The 20,278-nt window shown below is 70.3% G+C and overlaps 1 protein-coding gene across 9 annotated transcripts in view; it reads left to right on the forward strand.

Moving 5' to 3' along the window:
• Positions 1-19,957, forward strand: part of MINK1 (misshapen like kinase 1) — a 52,637-nt gene extending 32,680 nt beyond the window's left edge. For 4 of the 9 annotated variants that reach the window (XM_074982987.1, XM_074982990.1, XM_074982985.1 and 1 more), the window contains 20 exons: positions 65-271; positions 1,371-1,550; positions 1,660-1,899; positions 5,118-5,206; positions 8,467-8,613; positions 8,747-8,844; positions 8,925-9,013; positions 9,593-9,616; positions 10,544-10,698; positions 10,781-10,904; positions 11,370-11,507; positions 11,805-11,913; positions 12,098-12,265; positions 14,297-14,440; positions 14,754-14,888; positions 15,587-15,687; positions 16,268-16,417; positions 16,500-16,659; positions 17,092-17,231; positions 18,435-19,957. In XM_074982987.1, the coding sequence (XP_074839088.1) occupies positions 65-271; positions 1,371-1,550; positions 1,660-1,899; positions 5,118-5,206; positions 8,467-8,613; positions 8,747-8,844; positions 8,925-9,013; positions 9,593-9,616; positions 10,544-10,698; positions 10,781-10,904; positions 11,370-11,507; positions 11,805-11,913; positions 12,098-12,265; positions 14,297-14,440; positions 14,754-14,888; positions 15,587-15,687; positions 16,268-16,417; positions 16,500-16,659; positions 17,092-17,231; positions 18,435-18,518 (2,682 nt within the window). In that variant the 3' untranslated portion in view covers positions 18,519-19,957. The remainder of the gene's footprint in view (positions 1-64; positions 272-1,370; positions 1,551-1,659; positions 1,900-5,117; positions 5,207-8,466; positions 8,614-8,746; positions 8,845-8,924; positions 9,014-9,592; positions 9,617-10,543; positions 10,699-10,780; positions 10,905-11,369; positions 11,508-11,804; positions 11,914-12,097; positions 12,266-14,296; positions 14,441-14,753; positions 14,889-15,586; positions 15,688-16,267; positions 16,418-16,499; positions 16,660-17,091; positions 17,232-18,434) is intronic. The other 5 variants (XM_074982991.1, XM_074982993.1, XM_074982992.1 and 2 more) reach the window with 3 other exon arrangements.
• Positions 19,958-20,278: the final 321 nt, after the last annotated feature.

The following is a 20,278-nucleotide window of genomic DNA, read 5'->3' on the forward strand; positions in this document are numbered from 1 at the left end:
GCGGCCGTGCGCGTCGGGACGCCTGGGTCCCTGTGCCACTCCGCCTGATGGTGCCGTCCCCCAGGAGTACAAGCGGAAGCAGCTGGAGGAGCAGCGGCAGTCGGAGCGACTCCAGCGGCAGCTGCAGCAGGAGCACGCCTACCTGCGCTCCCTGCAGCACCAGCAGCAGCAGCAGCAGCAGCAGCAAGGGGCGCTGGGCCGCGGCGACAAGCCCCTGTACCACTACAGCCGCAGCGCCCACGCTGCCGACAAGCCCGCCTGGGCCCGGGAGGTAGGGGAGCCAGCGCGCCGGGCTTCTCCCTGGGACAGGGGGCTGGTGGGTAGACCAGGGGCTGGGAGCCAGGACTCCTGGGTTCTCTCCCTGGCGCTGGGAGGGCAGTGGGGGCTGGTGGTTAGAGCAGGGGCCGGGAGCCAGGACTCCTGGGTTCTCTCCCTGGCGCTGGGAGGGCAGAGGGGGCTGGTGGTTAGAGCAGGGGGCCGGGAGCCAGGACTCCTGGGTTCTCTCCCCGGCGCTGGGAGGGCAGTGGGGGCTGGTGGTTAGAGCAGGGGGTGGGAGCCAGGACTCCTGGGTTCTCTCCCTGGTGCTGGGAGGGCAGTGGGGGCTGGTGGTTAGAGCAGGGGCCGGGAGCCAGGACTCCTGGGTTCTCTCCCTGGTGCTGGGAGGGCAGTGGGGGCTGGTGGTTAGAGCAGGGGGCGGGAGCCAGGACTCCTGGGTTCTCTCCCTGGCGCTGGGAGGGCAGTGGGGGCTGGTGGTTAGAGCAGGGGCTGGCAGCCAGGACGCCTGGGTTCTGTCCCCAGCAGACGGGGAGGGCAGTGGGGGCTGGCAGCCAGGACGCCTGGGTTCTGTCCCCAGCAGAGGGGGAGGGCAGTGGGCGCTGGGAGCCAGGACGCCTGGGTTCTGTCTCCAGCAGAGGGGGAGGGCAGTGGGCGCTGGGAGCCAGGACGCCTGGGTTCTGTCCCCAGCAGAGGGGGAGGGCAGTGGGGGCTGGGAGCCAGGACGCCTGGGTTCTGTCCCCAGCAGAGCGGGAGGGCAGTGGGCGCTGGGAGCCAGGACGCCTGGGTTCTGTCCCCAGCAGAGGGGGAGGGCAGTGGGCGCTGGGAGCCAGGACGCCTGGGTTCTGTCCCCAGCAGAGCGGGAGGGCAGTGGGCGCTGGGAGCCAGGACGCCTGGGTTCTGTCCCCAGCAGACGGGGAGGGCAGTGGGGGCTGGGAGCCAGGACGCCTGGGTTCTGTCCCCAGCAGAGCGGGAGGGCAGTGGGCGCTGGGAGCCAGGACACCTGGGTTCTGTCCCCAGCAGACAGGGAGGGCAGTGGGGGCTGGCAGCCAGGACGCCTGGGTCCCCGCCCTGCCCTGCTGTCTCGCGCCCAGCAGGTGGAGGAGCGCACGCGGCTGAACAAGCAGAGCTCTCCAGCTGCGCAGACCAAGCTGGGCAGCACCGTGTCAGACCCAGCCCTGCAGACGCGCTCGGAGTCGGTGTCCCTGGGCTCTGGCCCCACAAGCCAGACGCCCCCCATGCAGCGCCCCGTCGAGCCGCAGGAGGGGCAGCACAAGGTGGGGGCTGCAGCTGGGGGCCAGGCGCCCACACTCCGGGTTGGGGCCCCGGGGGCTGCGTGGTGCTGGGGTGCCCCGAACCCGGCAGTGATGTCCCCGCTTCCCGCAGAGCCACCTGGCCCACCGCGTGCCGCTGAAGCCCTACGCCGCGCCGGTGCCGCGCTCCCAGTCCCTGCAGGACCAGCCCAGCAAGAACGTGGCGGCCTTCCCCGTGCAGGACCCCACCACGCCCGCGCCAGCCCGTGCCGCCATCATCCGCCAGAACTCGGACCCCACCTCGGAGACGCCGGGCCCTGCCGACGCTCCCCGGGGGCCCTGGGGCCGCGCCGAGACCGAGGCTCCCCCCAAGGTAGCAGCGTCTCGCCAGGGCGAGCAGCTCACAGCCCGTCTGTCATGCTGCTCCGGTGCGCCTTGGGGCCTGGTCAGGCCAGCCCAGTGCCCAATCACAGACGGGGCCCCTTCCCCAGGGCTGGCCCGGCCTCAGCCTCCCGCCGAGGTCTGACCCACCCGACGTGGGCCGGACACGTAGGGACCCCACTGCCGGCGCTGTGCCCGGAACGGCTCCAGCCTCCCGCCGAGGTCTGACCCACCCGACGTGGGCCGGACGCGTAGGGACCCCACTGCCGGCGCTGTGCCCGGAACGGCTCCGGTCTCCCGCCGAGGTCTGACCCACCCGACGTGGGCCGGACGCGTAGGGACCCCACTGCCGGCGCTGTGCCCGGAACGGCTCCGGCCTCCCGCCGAGGTCTGACCCACCCGACGTGGGCCGGACGCGTAGGGACCCCACTGCCACCGCTGTGCCCGGAACGGCTCCGGCGTCCCGCCGAGGTCTGACCCACCCGACGTGGGCCGGACGCGTAGGGACCCCACTGCCGGCGCTGTGCTCGGAACGGCTCTGGCCTCCCGCCGAGGTCTGACCCACCCGACGTGGGCCGGACGCGTAGGGACCCCACTGCCACCGCTGTGCTCGGAACGGCTCCGGCCTCCAGCCGAGGTCTGACCCACCCGACGTGGGCCGGACGCGTAGGGACCCCACTGCCGGCGCTGTGCCCGGAACGGCTCCGGCCTCCCGCCGAGGTCTGACCCACCCGACGTGGGCCGGACGCGTAGGGACCCCACTGCCGGCGCTGTGCTCGGAACGGCTCCGGTCTCCCGCCGAGGTCTGACCCACCCGACGTGGGCCGGACGCGTAGGGACCCCACTGCCGGCGCTGTGCCCGGAACGGCTCCGGTCTCCCGCCGAGGTCCGACCCACCCGACGTGGGCCGGACGCGTAGGGACCCCACTGCCGGCGCTGTGCTCGGAACGGCTCTGGCCTCCCGCCGAGGTCTGACCCACCCGACGTGGGCCGGACGCGTAGGGACCCCACTGCCGGCGCTGTGCTCGGAACGGCTCTGGCCTCCCGCCGAGGTCTGACCCACCCGACGTGGGCCGGACGCGTAGGGACCCCACTGCCGGCGCTGTGCTCGGAACGGCTCTGGCCTCCAGCCGAGGTCTGACCCACCCGACGTGGGCCGGACGCGTAGGGACCCCACTGCCGGCGCTGTGCTCGGAACGGCTCCGGCCTCCCGCCGAGGTCTGACCCACCCGACGTGGGCCGGACGCGTAGGGACCCCACTGCCGGCGCTGTGCCCGGAACGGCTCTGGCCTCCGGCCGAGGTCTGACCCACCCGACGTGGGCCGGACGCGTAGGGACCCCACTGCCGGCGCTGTGCCCGGAACGGCTCTGGCCTCCGGCCGAGGTCTGACCCACCCGACGTGGGCCGGACGCGTAGGGACCCCACTGCCGGCGCTGTGCTCGGAACGGCTCCGGCCTCCTGCCGAGGTCCGACCCACCCGACGTGGGCCGGACGCGTAGGGACCCCACTGCCGGCGCTGTGCTCGGAACGGCTCTGGCCTCCGGCCGAGGTCTGACCCACCCGACGTGGGCCGGACGCGTAGGGACCCCACTGCCGGCGCTGTGCTCGGAACGGCTCTGGCCTCCTGCCGAGGTCTGACCCACCCGACGTGGGCCGGACGCGTAGGGACCCCACTGCCGGCGCTGTGCTCGGAACGGCTCTGGCCTCCGGCCGAGGTCTGACCCACCCGACGTGGGCCGGACGCGTAGGGACCCCACTGCCACCGCTGTGCTCGGAACGGCTCTGGCCTCCGGCCGAGGTCTGACCCACCCGACGTGGGCCGGACGCGTAGGGACCCCACTGCCGGCGCTGTGCCCGGAACGGCTCTGGCCTCCCGCCGAGGTCTGACCCACCCGACGTGGGCCGGACGCGTAGGGACCCCACTGCCGGCGCTGTGCTTGGAACGGCTCCGGCCTCCCGCCGAGGTCTGACCCACCCGACGTGGGCCGGACGCGTAGGGACCCCACTGCCGGCGCTGTGCTCGGAACGGCTCCGGTCTCCCGCCGAGGTCTGACCCACCCGACGTGGGCCGGACGCGTAGGGACCCCACTGCCGGCGCTGTGCCCGGAACGGCTCTGGCCTCCCGCCGAGGTCTGACCCACCCGACATGGGCCGGACGCGTAGGGACCCCACTGCCGGCGCTGTGCTCGGAACGGCTCCGGTCTCGGCCTCCTGCCGAGGTCCGACCCACCCGACGTGGGCCGGACGCGTAGGGACCCCACTGCCACCGCTGTGCTCGGAACGGCTCCGGTCTCCCGCCGAGGTCTGACCCACCCGACGTGGGCCGGACGCGTAGGGACCCCACTGCCGGCGCTGTGCTCGGAACGGCTCCGGCCTCCCGCCGAGGTCTGACCCACCCGACGTGGGCCGGACGCGTAGGGACCCCACTGCCGGCGCTGTGCTCGGAACGGCTCCGGTCTCGGCCTCCCGCCGAAGTCTGACCCACCCGACGTGGGCCGGACGCGTAGGGACCCCACTGCCACCGCTGTGCCCGGAACGGCTCCGGCCTCCCGCCAAGGTCTGACCCACCCGACGTGGGCCGGACGCGTAGGGACCCCACTGCCGGCGCTGTGCTCGGAACGGCTCCGGTCTCCCGCCGAGGTCTGACCCACCCGACGTGGGCCGGACGCTTAGGGACCCCACTGCCGGCGCTGTGCCCGGAACGGCTCTGGCCTCCGGCCGAGGTCTGACCCACCCGACGTGGGCCGGACGCGTAGGGACCCCACTGCCGGCGCTGTGCTCGGAACGGCTCCGGCCTCCCGCCGAGGTCTGACCCACCCGACGTGGGCTGGACGCGTAGGGACCCCACTGCCGGCGCTGTGCTCGGAACGGCTCCGGTCTCGGCCTCCTGCCGAGGTCCGACCCACCCGACGTGGGCCGGACGCGTAGGGACCCCACTGCCGGCGCTGTGCCCGGAACGGCTCCGGCCTCCCGCCGAAGTCTGACCCACCCGACGTGGGCCGGACGCGTAGGGACCCCACTGCCGGCGCTGTGCCCGGAACGGCTCCGGCCCAGCTTCCCGTATCCCCTCCCTGGGCAGCCCGGACTCACCCCTGTCTGCGCGTGCTTCTCCCCTTCCCACATCGTCCCGGCAGGCCTGGATTCCAGAGCACGGTCTTGCGGATGTAATGCCCCCAGAGCCCCTCACTGCTCTGCCCCTCTCCTCCCAGGTGCCGCAGCGAACCTCGTCCATCGCCACGGCGCTCAACACCAGCGGGGTTGGCGGCAGCAGTCGGCAGAGCCACGCCGTGAGAGCCAGGTGAGACGTCCGCCCCCCTCGGGCCCCCATCCCTCAGCCCCGTCCTGTTGGGCTCTGTGACTACCCCCCCGAGCCTTCTCTTCCCCAAAGTACGGGGCCTCCCTCGTCCCTGTGACAGGGTGCAGGGTCCCCAAGCGCTACCCCCCGGCCGCAGGCAGGAGTGACTCTCACTCAGCAGGTAGAACGGGAGGTTTAGGAGGCGGCAGAGCCCAGCTCAGCACAGAGGGGTCAGTACAGCCGGCAGAGACAGTCCTTCCAACCCGTCCTGGGGAGAGGAGCCCGAGGGGTGCCCCTCTGGGGTGTAGATTCCCCCCTCACCAGGCTGGCTGCCCTCCAGCTCCCTCTCCCCCCAGCTTCTCACTGCCGCCCCCATTCCAACCCAGCTCGGCTCCTCTGTGCTCAGGGCAGAGGTGTTACCTGCCAGCCTAGGGTGCAGCCCAGGGGTCATCCTTAGCCGCTGGGAGCTGCTCTGCCCCTCACGCACACACGCAGCCTGAGCAGTAACAGAGAGAGAGTCGGGCTAGTCTGTATACTATCAAAACAACAGACCTGTCCAGTCGCACTTTACAGACGAGCAAAATAATACCTTAGTTCAGCTTTGGTGGGACAGACCCACTTCTTCAGCCCACGGCCGCACCAGAGCAGACTCCATATTTAAGGCCCAGAGACCCAAAAGCAGTAAGCAATGTGGCCAAATCAGAGAGCAGAGGGGCGGGGGCAGCCGAGGGTTCGCTGAAGCCCAGCATGCAAACGAGCCCCTCTAGCGACCCAGGAAACCTCCATCCCGGTCAAACCCCGCAAGAAGGTGTCGCAGTTCAGGGGCCTCTGGGCAGAGTGGGGTGAGAACCGCTCTCCAGCGAGACGCAGAGCGAGCCGTGACGAGACGGCTGGCGGGTCTGTGGATCGGGAGTTTGGTGCCCGCTAACTCTGTGTCTGAGGGAGTCTGAAGCCTGTGCGATGGACAAAGCAGCTGGGCGTTGCTGGCCCAGCGTGAGTCTGACGCCCCCCTCAGTCCCGCTCTCCAGCGCTGTCGCCCTGCTGCCATCCCTTTCCCTGCCTGCGGGGCCGGCTCGGCAGCGCTCTGCCCGGCTCCCTCGGCTGTGCCTGACTGCTGCCTGAGGATTTGCGTTCATCCGGTGGCCTGGGAGTCCTGCGTGCGCTCTACACCGTCCCCCGGGCTGTGTGAGAGATGGGACCGGGCCGTCTGCCGGCGTGGAGAGCGAGCCTGGTCCAGAAGGCCGAGGAGTGCCGGTGCGACTGGGGCCTCACCGTGCTGTCCTGGCCCACAAGTCTGTGCTTTCCAGGCTGGCCTTGTTTCCCTTTCCCCCTCCTGGGGCGGCGGCGGCTGCGTGTGGCGTGAAGGCCTCGAACTTGCCTGAGGAACCGTTAATTGGCTTTTCCCGGCCGTAGCTTCCGGCCCGACCTCGGCTGTGTCCAGCAGCCCCAGCTTTGTGGGTGAAAACTGACCCAGGCGTCGTTAGTGCCGTGCCATCCTGTCCCTGCTTCTCGGTTACCGCCTCTCCCTGTGCGCCGGGCAGGGTCCGACCCCGTCCGTGGCCGGCCGGCCTCTCGCTTCTGTGAGCCGCTGGGAGCATGTTTCCATGGGGCCCTTTTCTGTCCCTTTTGAGCTCCTCTGCGGACTCGTGTCACTTGTGTTTCGCCCAAGTTCCCTCTCAGTACGACTCCTTCCCAGCGAATAGCTCACTGCAGCTCTCCTGGGCAAGCCAGGCCCGTCTCTTGCCTTGTGTCCGTCTTCCCTACGCTGCAGGGCCCTGGAGAACGTGCCCTGTCCTCCGTTGCTTGGGTCCCATGGGCCCCTGCGGACCCGTGCCTTGCGTTTGCGCGGCGTGAGCTGCCTCGAAGCACCTGGGGTTTTGGAGGGGAGGCCAGTGAGCACTCCCGTGCCGAGCACGCCCCAGCCGGAGGGGGTCGCGGCCAGGCAAACTGCTGCGGAAGAACCGGTCCCCCGACGCTGCCACCACCCTTGCGAGCAGCCAAGCCCACGCGACGCTTCTTGGGAGAGCGGCTGGTGTGGCTGCTGGCACATGCTGCGTCCGGCAGCCCAGGGCCCGTCCGCATGCCAGCCGTCTTCCTTACGCAGCCGCAGGAGGGACCAGGGCAGGAGCGGCACTCGCCAGGCGCTTTCCCGAGGCAGCGGAAGGGTCCACGCTGGCCCTGCATGTGCGCTGGGTGCGCCTGCTTGCAACTCGGCATAAGCTCCAGTCAGGCTTCTCTACCGGCCCCGCTCCGGCCACTCCTGAGCAGCACAACCTTGTCATTGCGCGATCGCTTATACCCGCTTGGCTGCCTGGCCCTCGCCCGGCACCGAGATGCACCCACCTCTGGGGCGGGGCGGCCAGAGACACAGGCACCCCTCGCCCGGCGCCGAGATGCGCCCACCTCTGGGGCGGGGCGGCCAGTGATACAGGCAGCCCTCGCCCGGCGCCGAGATGCGCCCACCTCTGGGGCGGGGCGGCCAGTGACACAGGCACCCCTCGCCCAGCTCCAAGATGCGCCCACCTCTGGGGCGGGGCGGCCAATGACACAGGCACCCCTCACCTGGCACCGAGATGCGCCCACCTCTGGGGCGGGGCAGCCAGTGACAGGGGGACCCCTCGCCCAGTGCCGAGATGCGCCCGCCTCTGGGGCAGGGCGGCCGGTGACACAGGGACCCCTCGCCCGGCGCCGAGATGCACCCAGCTCTGGGGCGGGGCAGACAGAGACACAGGCACCCCTCACCTGGCACCGAGATGCACCCACTTCTGGGGCGGGGCGGCCAGTGACACGGGGGCCCAGTGCCGAGATGCACCCACTTCTGGGGCAGAGCAGCTGACTGCACACACTGTGATGGGGTTCTGGGGTCCCCAAGCACTGCCCCCTGGCCGCAGGCAGGGGTGACTCTCACCCAGCAGGTAGAACGGGAGGTTTAGGAGGCGCCAGAGCCCAGCTCAGCACACAGGGGTCAGTACAGCCGGCAGAGACAGTCATTCCAACCCATCCTGGGGAGAGGAGCCCGAGGGGTGCAGCTTTCCCCCTCGCCAGGGTGGCTGCCCTCCAGCTCCCTCTCCCCCCAGCTTCTCACTGCCGCCCCCATTCAAACCCAGCTCGGCTCCTCCCTGCTCTGTGCTCAGGGCAGAGGTGTTACCTGCCAGCCTAGGGTACAGCCCAGGGGTCATCCTTAGCCGCTGGGAGCTGCTCTGCCTGTCTCACCCGGCTCAACTGCCCTGCAGATGGCAGTGACCCTCCTCTCCCCTCTGCAGACCCCACAGCAAGCTGGCCCGGCACATCCACCCGCAGGGCCGGCCGGAGAGGGCACTGCCCGAGGAGCCCCCGGCACCGGCACCTCCTCCCCAGCCACCCCGGCGGGGACTGGGCCGTGCCCCGGCCCCCGTGCCCAGCAGCAGTAGGTAATGCCGCAGGGGCTCGGCTTGGGACGTGGTGCTGCAGCTGTGCTGGTGATGGGCTGCTCTGCTCTCCTGGGCTCTGGCTGGGGTGCAGGGGCGGTGCTGGGCCCTGTCTGACTCTTTCTACTCTGCACAGCAACCCAGACCTGCGGCGCAGCGACCCTGGCTGGGAGCGACCCTCGAGCAGCATCGACCTGCCCCAGGCTGGCTCCCTGGAACGCAACCGTCTTGGGGGTAGGCAGGCGGGGGGGGCGGGCCGGGCCGGGGGGCATGGCGGGGGTACATCCAGCCCCACTGACACGCTCTCCCCCCAGCCGCCTCAAAGAGGGACAGCTCCCCCATCCTGCCCCCGGTGAGCAAGCCCAAGGCAGAGGATCACCGCTCGCGCCCCGGCCGGCCTGCGGTAAGTGTGCAGGGAGGAGACCTGGATCCCATGCTGCCCTGGGCCACCACCCCCTGCCCAGGGGGGCCAGACATCCAGGAGCAGGTGTTCACCCTGTGATGTGAGCAGAGAACCCAGGAGTCCTGGCTCCCAGCCCCTGCTCTAACCACCAGCCCCCACTGCCCTCCCAGCGCCGGGGAGAGAACCCAGGAGTCCTGGCTCCCGGCCCCCTGCTCCGACCACCAGCCCCCACTGCCCTCCCAGCACCGGGGAGAGAACCCAGGAGTCCTGGCTCCCAGCCACTGCTCTAACCACCAGCCCCCACTGCCCTCCCAGCGGCACGGAGAGAACCCAGGAGTCCTGGCTCCCGGCCCCTGCTCTAAACACCAGCCCCCACTGCCCCCCAGTGCCGGGAGAGAACCCAGGAGTCCCAGCTCCCAGCCTTGTGCTGATTGGTGTGTGCTGAGGGGGGCTGGAGGCTGTGCCAGCCCCCCGACATTGCGTTGCAGTTGTGGCTGAGGTCAGGGGCTCCCAGGGTCTTGCTGTAACAGCATTAACCTCTCCCCCTTGCTTCCCTCTGCTGCCCGCACCTTGCCGCAGAGCTATAAACGCGCCATCGGCGAGGTCAGTGTGTGTGTGTGTCGGTAGCAGCTGTGCCCCATCCTGTGCTGTGTGCGTCTTCCTCTCCTGAGAATGGGGCCAGGCCCAGGGGGGGCAGGCTGGGGGTCAGACCCAGCAGGAGAGGGGGACAGAACCCAGGCATCCAGGCTCCCGGCCTCCTGCTCTAACCACCAGCCCCCACTGCCCTCCCAGCACTGGGGAGAGAACCCAGGAGTCCTGGCTCCCACCCCCTGCTCTAACTACCAGCCCCCACTGCCCTCCCAGCACTGGGGAGAGAACCCAGGAGTCCTGGCTCCCACCCCCTGCTCTAACCACCAGCCCCCACTGCCCTCCCAGCACGGGGGAGAGAACCCAGGAGTCCTGGCTCCCGGCCCTGCTATAACCACCAGCCCTCACTGTCCTCCCAGCGCCGGGGAGAGAACCCAGGAGTCCTGGCTCCCAGCCCTGCTCTAACCACCAGCCCCCACTGTCCTCCCAGCGCCGGGGAGAGAACCCAGGAGTCCTGGCTCCCGGCCCTGCTCTAACCACCAGCCCCCACTGCCCTCCCAGCGCTGGGGAGAGAACCCAGGAGTCCTGGCTCCCGGCCCTGCTCTAACCACCAGCCCCCACTGCCCTCCCAGCACTGGGGAGAGAACCCAGGAGTCCTGGCTCCTGGCCCTGCTCTAACCACCAGCCCCCACTGTCCTCCCAGCACGGGGGAGAGAACCCAGGAGTCCTGGCTCCCGGCCCCTGCTCTAACCACCAGCCCCCACTGCCCTCCCAGCGCTGGGGAGAGAACCCAGGAGTCCTGGCTCCCGGCCCCCAACTGCCCTCCGAGTGCCTGGGAGAGGACCCAGGCGTCCGGGCCCCGCTCTTGGGCTGGTGTGGGGCCAGCTGGGTGTGTGTGGCTGTCGCCAGGCTGGCCCCCCAGGACTCCCCCTGCCCCCCCAGAACTTGGTGCTGCTGAAGGAGCGGCCAGAGGAGCCCCTGCGGCCCCCCAAGAAGGCGATGGACTACTCCTCCTCCAGTGAGGAGCTGGACAGCAGCGAGGAGGAGGAGGAGGAGGGCGAGGCCCCAGCCGGGGGCGTGGAGCCAGCTGGCAGCAGGTGGGGGCGGGGCCTGGCGGGTGCGGGGTTGAGGGGGCAGGGAGCCCCGCCCCCCCTCACAGCCCCTGCCCCTGCCCCCCAGGCACAGTGGGGACGGCGACACGGACAGCGTGAGCACCATGGTGGTGCACGAGCTGGACGAGCCGGCGGGGAGCGGATCGGAGACCAGCTCCTACGGCGGCCATGGCACCTTGCTGGTGCAGCGGGTGAGTGGGGCCGGGGCCTGGGGTGGGGCGGGGCGGGAGGGCAAGGCCAGGCCCCGGGGGGGGCGGGGTGGGGTGAGATCGGGGAGGGGAGGGCCAGCCCCCGGGGGGGGTGAGATTGGGGCAATGTGGGAGGGGAGGGCCAGGCCCCGGAGGGGGGTGAGATCGGGGTGGGGTGGGAGGGGAGGGCCAGGCCACGTGGGTGGGGGGGGGTGAGATTGGGGCAGTGTGGGAGGGGAGGGCCAGGCCCTGGGGGGGGGTGTGATCAGGGTGGGGTGGGAGGGGAGGGCCAGGCCCTGGGGGGCACAGTGAGATCAGGGCAATGTGGGAGGGGAGGGCCAGGCCCTGGGGGGCGCGGTGAGATTGGGGCAGTGTGGGAGGGGAGGGCCAGGCCCTGTGGGCGATGGGGGGTGAGATCGGGGCAGGGAAAGGGGCGCAGCTGGCCTCCTGCTGACGTCCCACCCCCAGACCCCCGAGGAGGAGCGCAGCCTGCTGCATGCCGACAGCAACGGCTACCCCAACCTGCCAGACGTGGTGCAGCCCAGCCACTCGCCCACCGAGGCCAAGGGCCAGGCCGGCTCCCCCGCCAAGGAGAGCACCAGTGAGGTGAGCCGCTGGGTTGCGGGACCGAGGGGTCCAGGCTGGATTGCAGGGAGTGGGAGGGGTCCTGGCTGGGCTGCAGGGAACGCGGAGGGGTCCCGGCTGGGCTGGGGGGGGCTCAGGGAGGGGTCCCGGCTGGGCTGCAGGGAACGCGGAGGGGTCCCGGCTGGGCTGGGGGGGGCTCAGGGACCAAGGGGTCCTGGCTGGGCTGGGGGGGGCTCAGGGACCGAGGGGTCCCGGCTGGGGCCGCTCTGGGCGACCCGGGCCAGGGAAGGAGGGTCAAGGAGTCGTGTCTCCCTCCAGTATCAGTCGCGGGGGCTGGTGAAGGCCCCTGGTAAAAGCTCCTTCACCATGTTTGTGGACCTGGGCATCTACCAGAGCGCCGGCACCGGGGACAGCATCCCTCTCACCGGTGAGTGGAGGGCCGGCGCTGGGGAAGGGGGCGCTGGGGAAGGGGTTGCTGACAATGGGCCAGGCGGGGAGGGGGGCGCTGGCAGGGGCTGATCCAAGCCCTGAGCCGTGTCTCCCCCCAGCGCTGGCAGGGAAGGGAGCGCTGGTGGGGGCTGACCTCAGCCCTGAGCCATGTCTCCCCCCAGCGCTGGTGGGGGCCGACCCCAGCCAGCTGGAGCAGCTGAAGCTGGAGGTGCGCAAGGGCTCGGTGGTTAACGTGAACCCCACCAACACGCGGCCCCACAGCGACACCCCCGAGATCCGCAAGTACAAGAAGCGCTTCAACTCGGAGATCCTCTGCGCAGCCCTGTGGGGTGAGCGGGGCCGGGGGGTCAGACCAGGGCGAGTAGCTCAGAGCCAGGGCCACCGCCTGCCCAGACCGGGGGCCTCGGCAGCGCCCCCAGAGCCCGGCCCACAAGGGTCACCCCAGCACATCCCTCCAATGCTCCTGTTCTCCTGGGCTGGGCTGGGCTGGGACAGGACAGCTGAGAGGTGCTGGGCCCCAGCCCCCCATCCCCACTCCAGCGGGCACTTCCCCCCCGCATCCCCACGCGCGCCGGGCCCGGCCGTGAGGGGCAAAAGGGTCCTGCTGCCCCCACCGATCGCACCAGGCTCGGCACCAGCTGCAGCCAACGGACTCGCTGCTCCGCAAAGTCCTCCTGCCCGCTGGGAGCAGAGTGAGGGCAGAGCCGGGGGAACCCCAGGACCCCCTCGGTGCCCGTGTGGAGGGAGCCCCCTTGTTCTCCCCCGGGGCAGCACGTCCAGGATGGAGCCTGTCCGGGAAGCCGCTCACCCGACCGCGGCCTTTTCGGGCAGTCGGCCGTCGCCTCTGCTGGGGCACCCGACGCAGCCAGACTCCTCTGCAGGGGGCTGGAGTCGGAGCAGCCCCGTGTGGGTCCGGTCCCATTGGGAGGGGTGGGATGGGGTCGGGCTTCCCCTGCCCGGGGACCTTCTGCAATAGGTCTCCACCACCCCTTGGGCGCTCCCGGCCCCGGCCCTGGCCCCGGGCCAACCCCGGTAACGCCCCACGGAAATGCTGCGCCCACACAAGCGGCGCCAGCCGGCTCAGCGCCCCCCAGCTGCCCCCACACCTCCCTGGGCCTGGGGCAGAGACCCACCAACGCCCCAAGGAAACGCAGCGCCCACACGAGCGGTGCCAGCCAGCTCAGCGCCCCCCAGCTGCCCCCACACCTCCCTGGGCCTGGGGCAGAGACCCATGAACACCCCACGGAAACGCTGCGCCCACACGCGCGGCGCCAGCCGGCTCAGCGCCCCCCAGCTGCCCCCACACCTCCCTGGGCCTGGGGCAGGGACCCACGAACGCCCCACGGAAACGCTGCGCTCACACGTGCGGCGCCAGCCGGCTCAGCGCCCCCCAGCTGCCCCCACAGCTCCCGGGGCAGGGACCCACGAACGCCCCACGGAAACGCTGCACCCACACGCGCGGCGCCAGCCGGCTCAGCGCCCCCCAGCTGCCCCCACACCTCCCTGGGCCTGGGGCAGGGACCCACGAACGCCCCACGGAAACGCTGCGCTCACACGTGCGGCGCCAGCCAGCTCAGCGCCCCCCAGCTGCCCCCACAGCTCCCTGGGCCCGGGGCAGGGACCCACAAACGCCCCACGGAAACGCTGCGCCCACACGAGCGGCGCCAGCCGGCTCAGCGCCCCCCAGCTGCCCCCACAGCTCCCTGGGCCCGGGGCAGGGACCCACAAACGCCCCACGGAAACGCTGCACCCACACGCGCGGCGCCAGCCGGCTCAGCGCCCCCCAGCTGCCCCCACACCTCCCTGGGCCTGGGGCAGGGACCCACGAACGCCCCACGGAAACGCTGCGCTCACACGTGCGGCGCCAGCCAGCTCAGCGCCCCCCAGCTGCCCCCACAGCTCCCTGGGCCCGGGGCAGGGACCCACGAACGCCCCACGGAAACGCTGCGCCCACACGAGCGGCGCCAGCCAGCTCAGCGCCCCCCAGCTGCCCCCACACCTCCCTGGGCCCGGGGCAGGGACCCACGAACGCCCCACGGAAACGCTGCGCCCACACGAGCGGCGCCAGCCGGCTCAGCGCCCCCCAGCTGCCCCCACAGCTCCCTGGGCCCGGGGCAGGGACCCACGAACGCCCCACGGAAACGCTGCGCCCACACGAGCGGCGCCAGCCGGCTCAGCGCCCCCCAGCTGCCCCCACAGCTCCCTGGGCCCGGGGCAGGGACCCATGAACGCCCCACGGAAACGCTGCGCCCACACGCGCGGCGCCAGCCGGCTCAGCGCCCCCCAGCTGCCCCCACACCTCCCTGGGCCCGGGGCAGGGACCCACTAATGGTCGTCCCCTGCCCTGCTCTGGCCCCCAGGCGTGAACCTGCTGGTGGGCACGGAGAGCGGGCTGCTGCTGCTGGACCGCAGTGGGCAGGGAAAGGTGTACGGGCTGATCAGCCGCCGGCGCTTCCAGCAGATGGACGTGCTGGAGGGACTCAACTTGCTCACCACCATCTCGGGTAAGTGCCCCCGGCCCTGGCATGTGGCGGGGTTCTGGGCACCGCCCCGGGGAACGAACCCAGGGCAAGTTGGTTCAAAGCAGCCCCTGGCGTCCCGGCTGGGGTTTCCGTCTTGCTAGGGGGAGTCCAGCCTCGCCCCAGAGCCCCACACACCACCCCCAGCCCTGCCAGCCTGTCCCTGCCCCACGGGCGCTGTGCCGGTGCGCCAGGCGGGAGCCCCTGCGGAGACAAGGGCAGCTCAGCAGCGCCTCCCTGGCAGCCCCAGCTGGGGCCGCGGCAGGCAGGGAGCTCGGCTCAGGCCCGTCTCGCGCAGGCAAGCGCAACAAGCTGCGGGTCTACTACCTGTCCTGGCTGCGCAACAAGATCCTTCACAACGACCCCGAGGTGGAGAAGAAACAGGGCTGGACCACCGTGGGGGACATGGAGGGCTGTGTCCACTACCGCGTGGGTAAGGGCCCTCCCCTCCCAGCTGGCCCCGCCCCTTCCCAGCCCGTGGGCATGGCCACTGCCCCATGGGTAAGGGCCCCGCCCCTCCCAGCTGGCCATGCCCCTTCCCAGCCCGTGGGCATGGCCACTGCCCCATGGGTAAGGGCCCTCCCCTCCCAGCTGGCCACGCCCCTTCCCAGCCCGTGGGCATGGCCACTGCCCTGTGGGTAAGGGCCCCGCCCCTTCCCAGCCTGTGGGTAAGGGCCCCGCCCCTCCCAGCTGGCCACGCCCCTTCCCAGCCCGTGGGCATGGCCACTGCCCCATGGGTAAGGGCCCCGCCCCTCCCAGCTGGCCACGCCCCTTCCCAGCCCGTGGGCATGGCCACTGCCCTGTGGGTAAGGGCCCCGCCCCTCCCAGCCCATGGCCACGCCCACCACTGCATGGGTAAGGGCTCCCCTCTTTGCGGCTGCCCACTCCCCTTCGGGCTGGACAGCCCAGGACATGACCCGTACTGCGCAGTTGAGGGCCCTGCCCCCTGTGGGCTGGCCACGCCCACTGCTGCGAGGTAAGGGCCCCTCCCTGGTCTGGCCACCCCCCATGTGCCGCAGGGTCGCCCCGTGGCCGACCCCCACAGGGGGACGTACCCTGCTACCGGGTGGGAGGGGCTCCCTGGGCTGCCCCCGCCTGCTCAGCTCGGCTCACCTCCCCCCACACCGGCAGTGAAGTACGAGCGCATCAAGTTCCTGGTCATCGCCCTCAAGAGCTCGGTGGAGGTGTACGCCTGGGCCCCCAAGCCCTACCACAAGTTCATGGCCTTCAAGGTACCCGCCGGCCGGGAGCCCGGACCCCTGCGTTCTCCCCAGTGCTGGGAGGGGAGAGCCCAGACTCCTGCGTTCTCCCCAGTGCTGGGAGGGCAGTGGGGGCGGGTGGGCAGAGCAGGGGCCTGGAGCCAGGACTCCTGGGTTCTTTCCCTGGCGCTGGGAGGGCCGTGGGGGCTGGTGGTCAGAGCAGGGGCCGGGAGCCAGGACTCCTGGGTTCTCTCCGCGGCGCTGGGAGGGCAGGGGGGGCTGGTGGTCAGAGCAGGGTCCGGGAGCCAGGACTCCTGGGTTCTCTCCCCGGCGCTGAGAGGGCAGTGGGGGCTGGTGGTTAGAGCAGGGGCCGGGAGCCAGGACTCCTGGGTTCTCTCCCCGGCGCTGGGAGGGCAGTGGGGGCTGGCGGTCAGAGCAGGGAGCCAGGACTCCTGGGTTCTCTCCCCGGCGCTGGGAGGGCCGTGGGGGCGGGTGGTCAGAGCAGGGGGCCGGGAGCCAGGACTCCTGGGTTCTCTTGCAGCCGGCGCAGGGCAGTGGGGTGAGTGGTGAGCGCAGGCACCGCCCAGCTGTGACCCACCCCCCTCCATTTCAGTCCTTCGCTGACCTGCCGCATCGCCCCCTGCTGGTGGAGCTGACGGTGGAGGAGGGGCAGCGGCTGAAGGTGATCTATGGGTCCTGTGCCGGGTTTCACGCCATCGACGTCGACTCTGGGAACACCTATGACATCTACATCCCTGTGCACGTGAGTGGGGCGGGGCCTCAGAGTCGGGGGGCGGGGCCTGCGGCTGGCAGCCCTTTGTCCCTGACCTGTGTCCTGCCCACAGATCCAGACTCACATCACACCCCACGCCATCATCTTCCTGCCCCAGACGGAGGGGGTGGAGATGCTGCTCTGCTACGAGGACGAGGGCGTCTATGTCAACACCTACGGCCGCATCATCAAGGACGTGGTGCTGCAGTGGGGCGAGATGCCCACCTCCGTGGGTGAGCCCGGACACCTGGGTCCCTCTGGGGCAGGGGTGGGAGCCAGGACTCCTGGGTTGTCTCCCCGGCACTGGGAGGGCAGTGGGGGCTGGTGGGTAGAGCAGGGGGTGGGAGCCAGGACTCCTGGGTTCTCTCCCCAGCGCTGGGAGGGCAGTGGGGGCTGGTGGTTAGAGCAGGGGGTGGGAGCCAGGACTCCTGGGTTCTCTCCCCAGCGCTGGGAGGGCAGTGGGGGCTGGTGGTCAGAGCAGGGCAGGTGGGAGCCAGGACTCCTGGGTTCTCTCCCTGGTGCTCGGGGGCAGTGGGGGCTGGTGGTTAGAGCAGGTGCTGGGAGCCAGGACTCCTGGGTTCTGTCCCCGGTGCTCGGGGGCAGTGGGGGCTGGTGGTTAGAGCAGGGGGTGGCAGCCCCTCCCCTGACTCTTGTTGTCCCCCCAGCTTACATCTGCTCCAACCAGATCATGGGCTGGGGTGAGAAGGCCATTGAGATCCGCTCAGTGGAGACGGGCCATCTGGATGGCGTCTTCATGCACAAGCGGGCACAGCGCCTCAAGTTCCTCTGCGAGCGCAATGACAAGGTGGGCTGGGGCCCTCCCCGTAGCTACCGTCTTGTCAGCTGGTACGCCCCGCCCTAGAGGTGGGCACATCTCGGCACTGGGCGAGGGGTTCCCATGTCACTGGCTGCCCCACCCCAGAGGTGGGTGGGATGGGGTTCAGGGGGCCCCAAGCGCTGCCCCCCCGGCCGCAGGAACTCTCACCCAGCAGGTAGAACGGGAGGTTTAGGAGGCGGCAGAGCCCAGCTCAGCACAGTGGGGTCAGTACAGCCGGCAGAGACAGTCATTCCAACCCGTCCTGGGGAGAGGAGCCCGAGGGGTGCCCCTCTGGGGTGCAGCTTCCCCCCGCGCCAGGCTGGCTGCCCTCCAGCTCCCTCTCCCCCCAGCTTCTCACTGCCGCCCCCATTCCAACCCAGCTCGGCTCCTCCCTGCTCTGTGCTCAGGGCAGAGGTGTTACCTGCCAGCCTAGGGTACAGCCCAGGGGTCATCCTTAGCCGCTGGGAGCTGCTCTGCTCCTCACGCACATGCACTCCCCTGACTCCATCACAGTGGGCGCATCTCAGCGCTGGGCGAGGGGTCCCCGTGTCACCGGCCGCCCCGCCCCAGAGGGGTGTGATGGGGTTCTGGGGTCCCCCAAGCTCTGCACCCCGTCCGCAGGCAGGAGAGTCTCTCACTCGGCAGGAGAACAGCAGGTTTATTAGCCGACAGGACACAGCGTCGTACAGAGGAGTCAGTACAGCCGGCAGAGACAGCCAGTCCCATCCATGTTGGGGAGAGGAGGCCCCGAGGGGCCCCCAGAGCTGGGGCCTGGCCCCCTCCTTTGTCTCTCTCTCTCTCCCAGCCCAGACTCACTGCTTCCAACTCCCAGTTCCAATTCAAACCCCTCAGGCTCCACCTCCCCCTTTGTCTGCAGCCCAGAGGGGTCACCTGGTCACCAGGTCACCCTCAGCAGGAGCCCCCCACCCTCTGTGAGCCACTCACATACACAGGTATCCCCCACTCCATCACATCGGGCGCATCTCGGCGCTGGGTGAGGGGTGCCCATGTCACCGGCTGCCCTGCCCCAGAGGTGGGCGCATCTCGGCGCTGGGTGAGGGGTGCCCATGTCACCGGCTGCCCTGCCCCAGAGGTAGGCGCATCTCGGCGCTGGGTGAGGGGTGCCCATGTCACCGGCTGCCCTGCCCCAGAGCTGGGCACATCTGAGACCTTCTGCTCTCTTCCTCTCAGGTTTTCTTTGCCTCCGTGCGCTCAGGGGGCAGCAGCCAGGTTTACTTCATGACACTAAACAGAAACTGCATCATGAACTGGTAAGGTCCCGCCCCCAGCTCGGGCCCCACCTCCGAAGGGCAGGGGCAGGGTGGGGCCAGGCTGGGCTGGGCCCACTGAGACCCTGGATCCATGTGCCAGAGACTCCCCCAGCCTGCAAGGATCAGGACTGACTACTCAGAAGTACCGATGCCTTGAGTGACTTCTCCCACCTACGTCTGCTGCTGCTTCAGGGGGGTCGCCAGCGTGACAGTGGGGGCCCCCCATGACTGACAACTGACAGCCCCACCTGCGCTTCACTCGCCCCCACCCTGACTGCTGGGGACCTGCTGTGTTCATAGCTATGCAAGGTCCCTGTGTCCCGGCCACCCCACCCCAGAGGTGGGCGCATCTCAGCACCGGATAAGGGGTCCCCGTGTCACCGGCTGTCCCACCCCAGAGGTGGGCGCATCTCGGCACTGGACAAGGGGTCCCTGTGTCCTGGCCACCCCACCCCAGAGGTGGGCGCGTCTCGGCACTGGACAAGGGGTCCCTGTGTCCTGGCCACCCCACCCCAGAGGTGGGCGCATCTTGGCACTGGACAAGGGGTCCCCTGTGTCAACGGCCGCCCCGCCCCAGAGGTGGGCGCATGTGTGCAGCATTCTGGCTGCCCCAGGTTTGTGTGGGGGGAAGCGCTGGCTCCTTAGTGATGCACACTGGGGGCGGGGACTGCAGTCAGAGCTGCGGAGGTCTTAGACCCATCACCTTGTGCCAATTTAGCTTTGCCTGTAGGTAGGGGCATGGGGCAGGGCTGCCCTTTGGGGGGCTGGGGTAGGGGCGAGCCCCTGACGGCGCGGTGCCCCCAGAACTGCTCCCCACAGCCGTGTGCCCTGCAGGCGCTGGCTGAGCAGGTGGGGGTGAATGTACAGGGGGAGCTGGGGCCTCCCCGCCCCCAGGCTCTGTGTATATTTTGCTTTAATTAATTTTATTTTCTAACAATGATTCATTAACGAAGCACTTTAATGCCCTCGCTGCATCCCCCCGGGCGGCTATGGGGCTATTCTAACTGACACGAGGGAGTCGGCCCCCAGGGCAGGACTGGCTGGCTCAGGGGCAGGGAACGGGGAAGGGCCTGGCCCCTCTAGCGGTGCCGGCTCCCCCTGGCCCAGGGCAGGGCTGGCTGGCTCAGGGGCAGGGAGTGGGGCAGGGCCTGGCCCCTCTAGGGGCGCCAGCTCCCCGGGCCCACAGGCACCTGGCTGCAGCAGCCATGTAAGGGTTGAAGAGGGGCCTCTTCAGTCCCCTTCAGGGACCTTGGCTGCTGTGTGCAGAGGAGGGGGGAGGGCTCCTGCCTGGGCCCCCCGAGAGCCATCAGCAGTGGGGGGTCTGGGGTTTGTGGGACACCCCCTTGTTCTGTTTCCTCTGTACATTGCTTGCATCTGTCTGTCAGCCCCCACCTGCGTCGTGGCCTTGAACTTTGGTCTGTTAATAAAAACCAAATTCTACAACTTTGTTCTCCGTGTCCGGACTTATTTCCGCGGAGCACTAGGGGGCTGACCCCACCGGCAGCACAACAGCGTCCCTGGGGCAGAGGAGCTGCGCCCCTCCAGCCAGCGCCCTGGCCCGCTGGAGCTTTGGGGGGTCACAGTTGTGGGTGTAGGGCACTGATCAGGGCAGGTAAAGGCTGGGGGGGCGACTGGGGGGCCAGCAACATGTCAGGGCAAACCCACATTTCAGGGGGACCCTGGAAGGGCAAATGGTCTGTGATACCCCCCCAGGGGCTCAGTGCCCAACTCAGGTGTCTCCCAGGGCTACGCTAGGGGTGTTCC

Source organism: Carettochelys insculpta, chromosome 34 (genome assembly GCF_033958435.1).
Source record: "Carettochelys insculpta isolate YL-2023 chromosome 34, ASM3395843v1, whole genome shotgun sequence".
Lineage (NCBI taxonomy): Eukaryota > Metazoa > Chordata > Testudines > Carettochelyidae > Carettochelys > Carettochelys insculpta.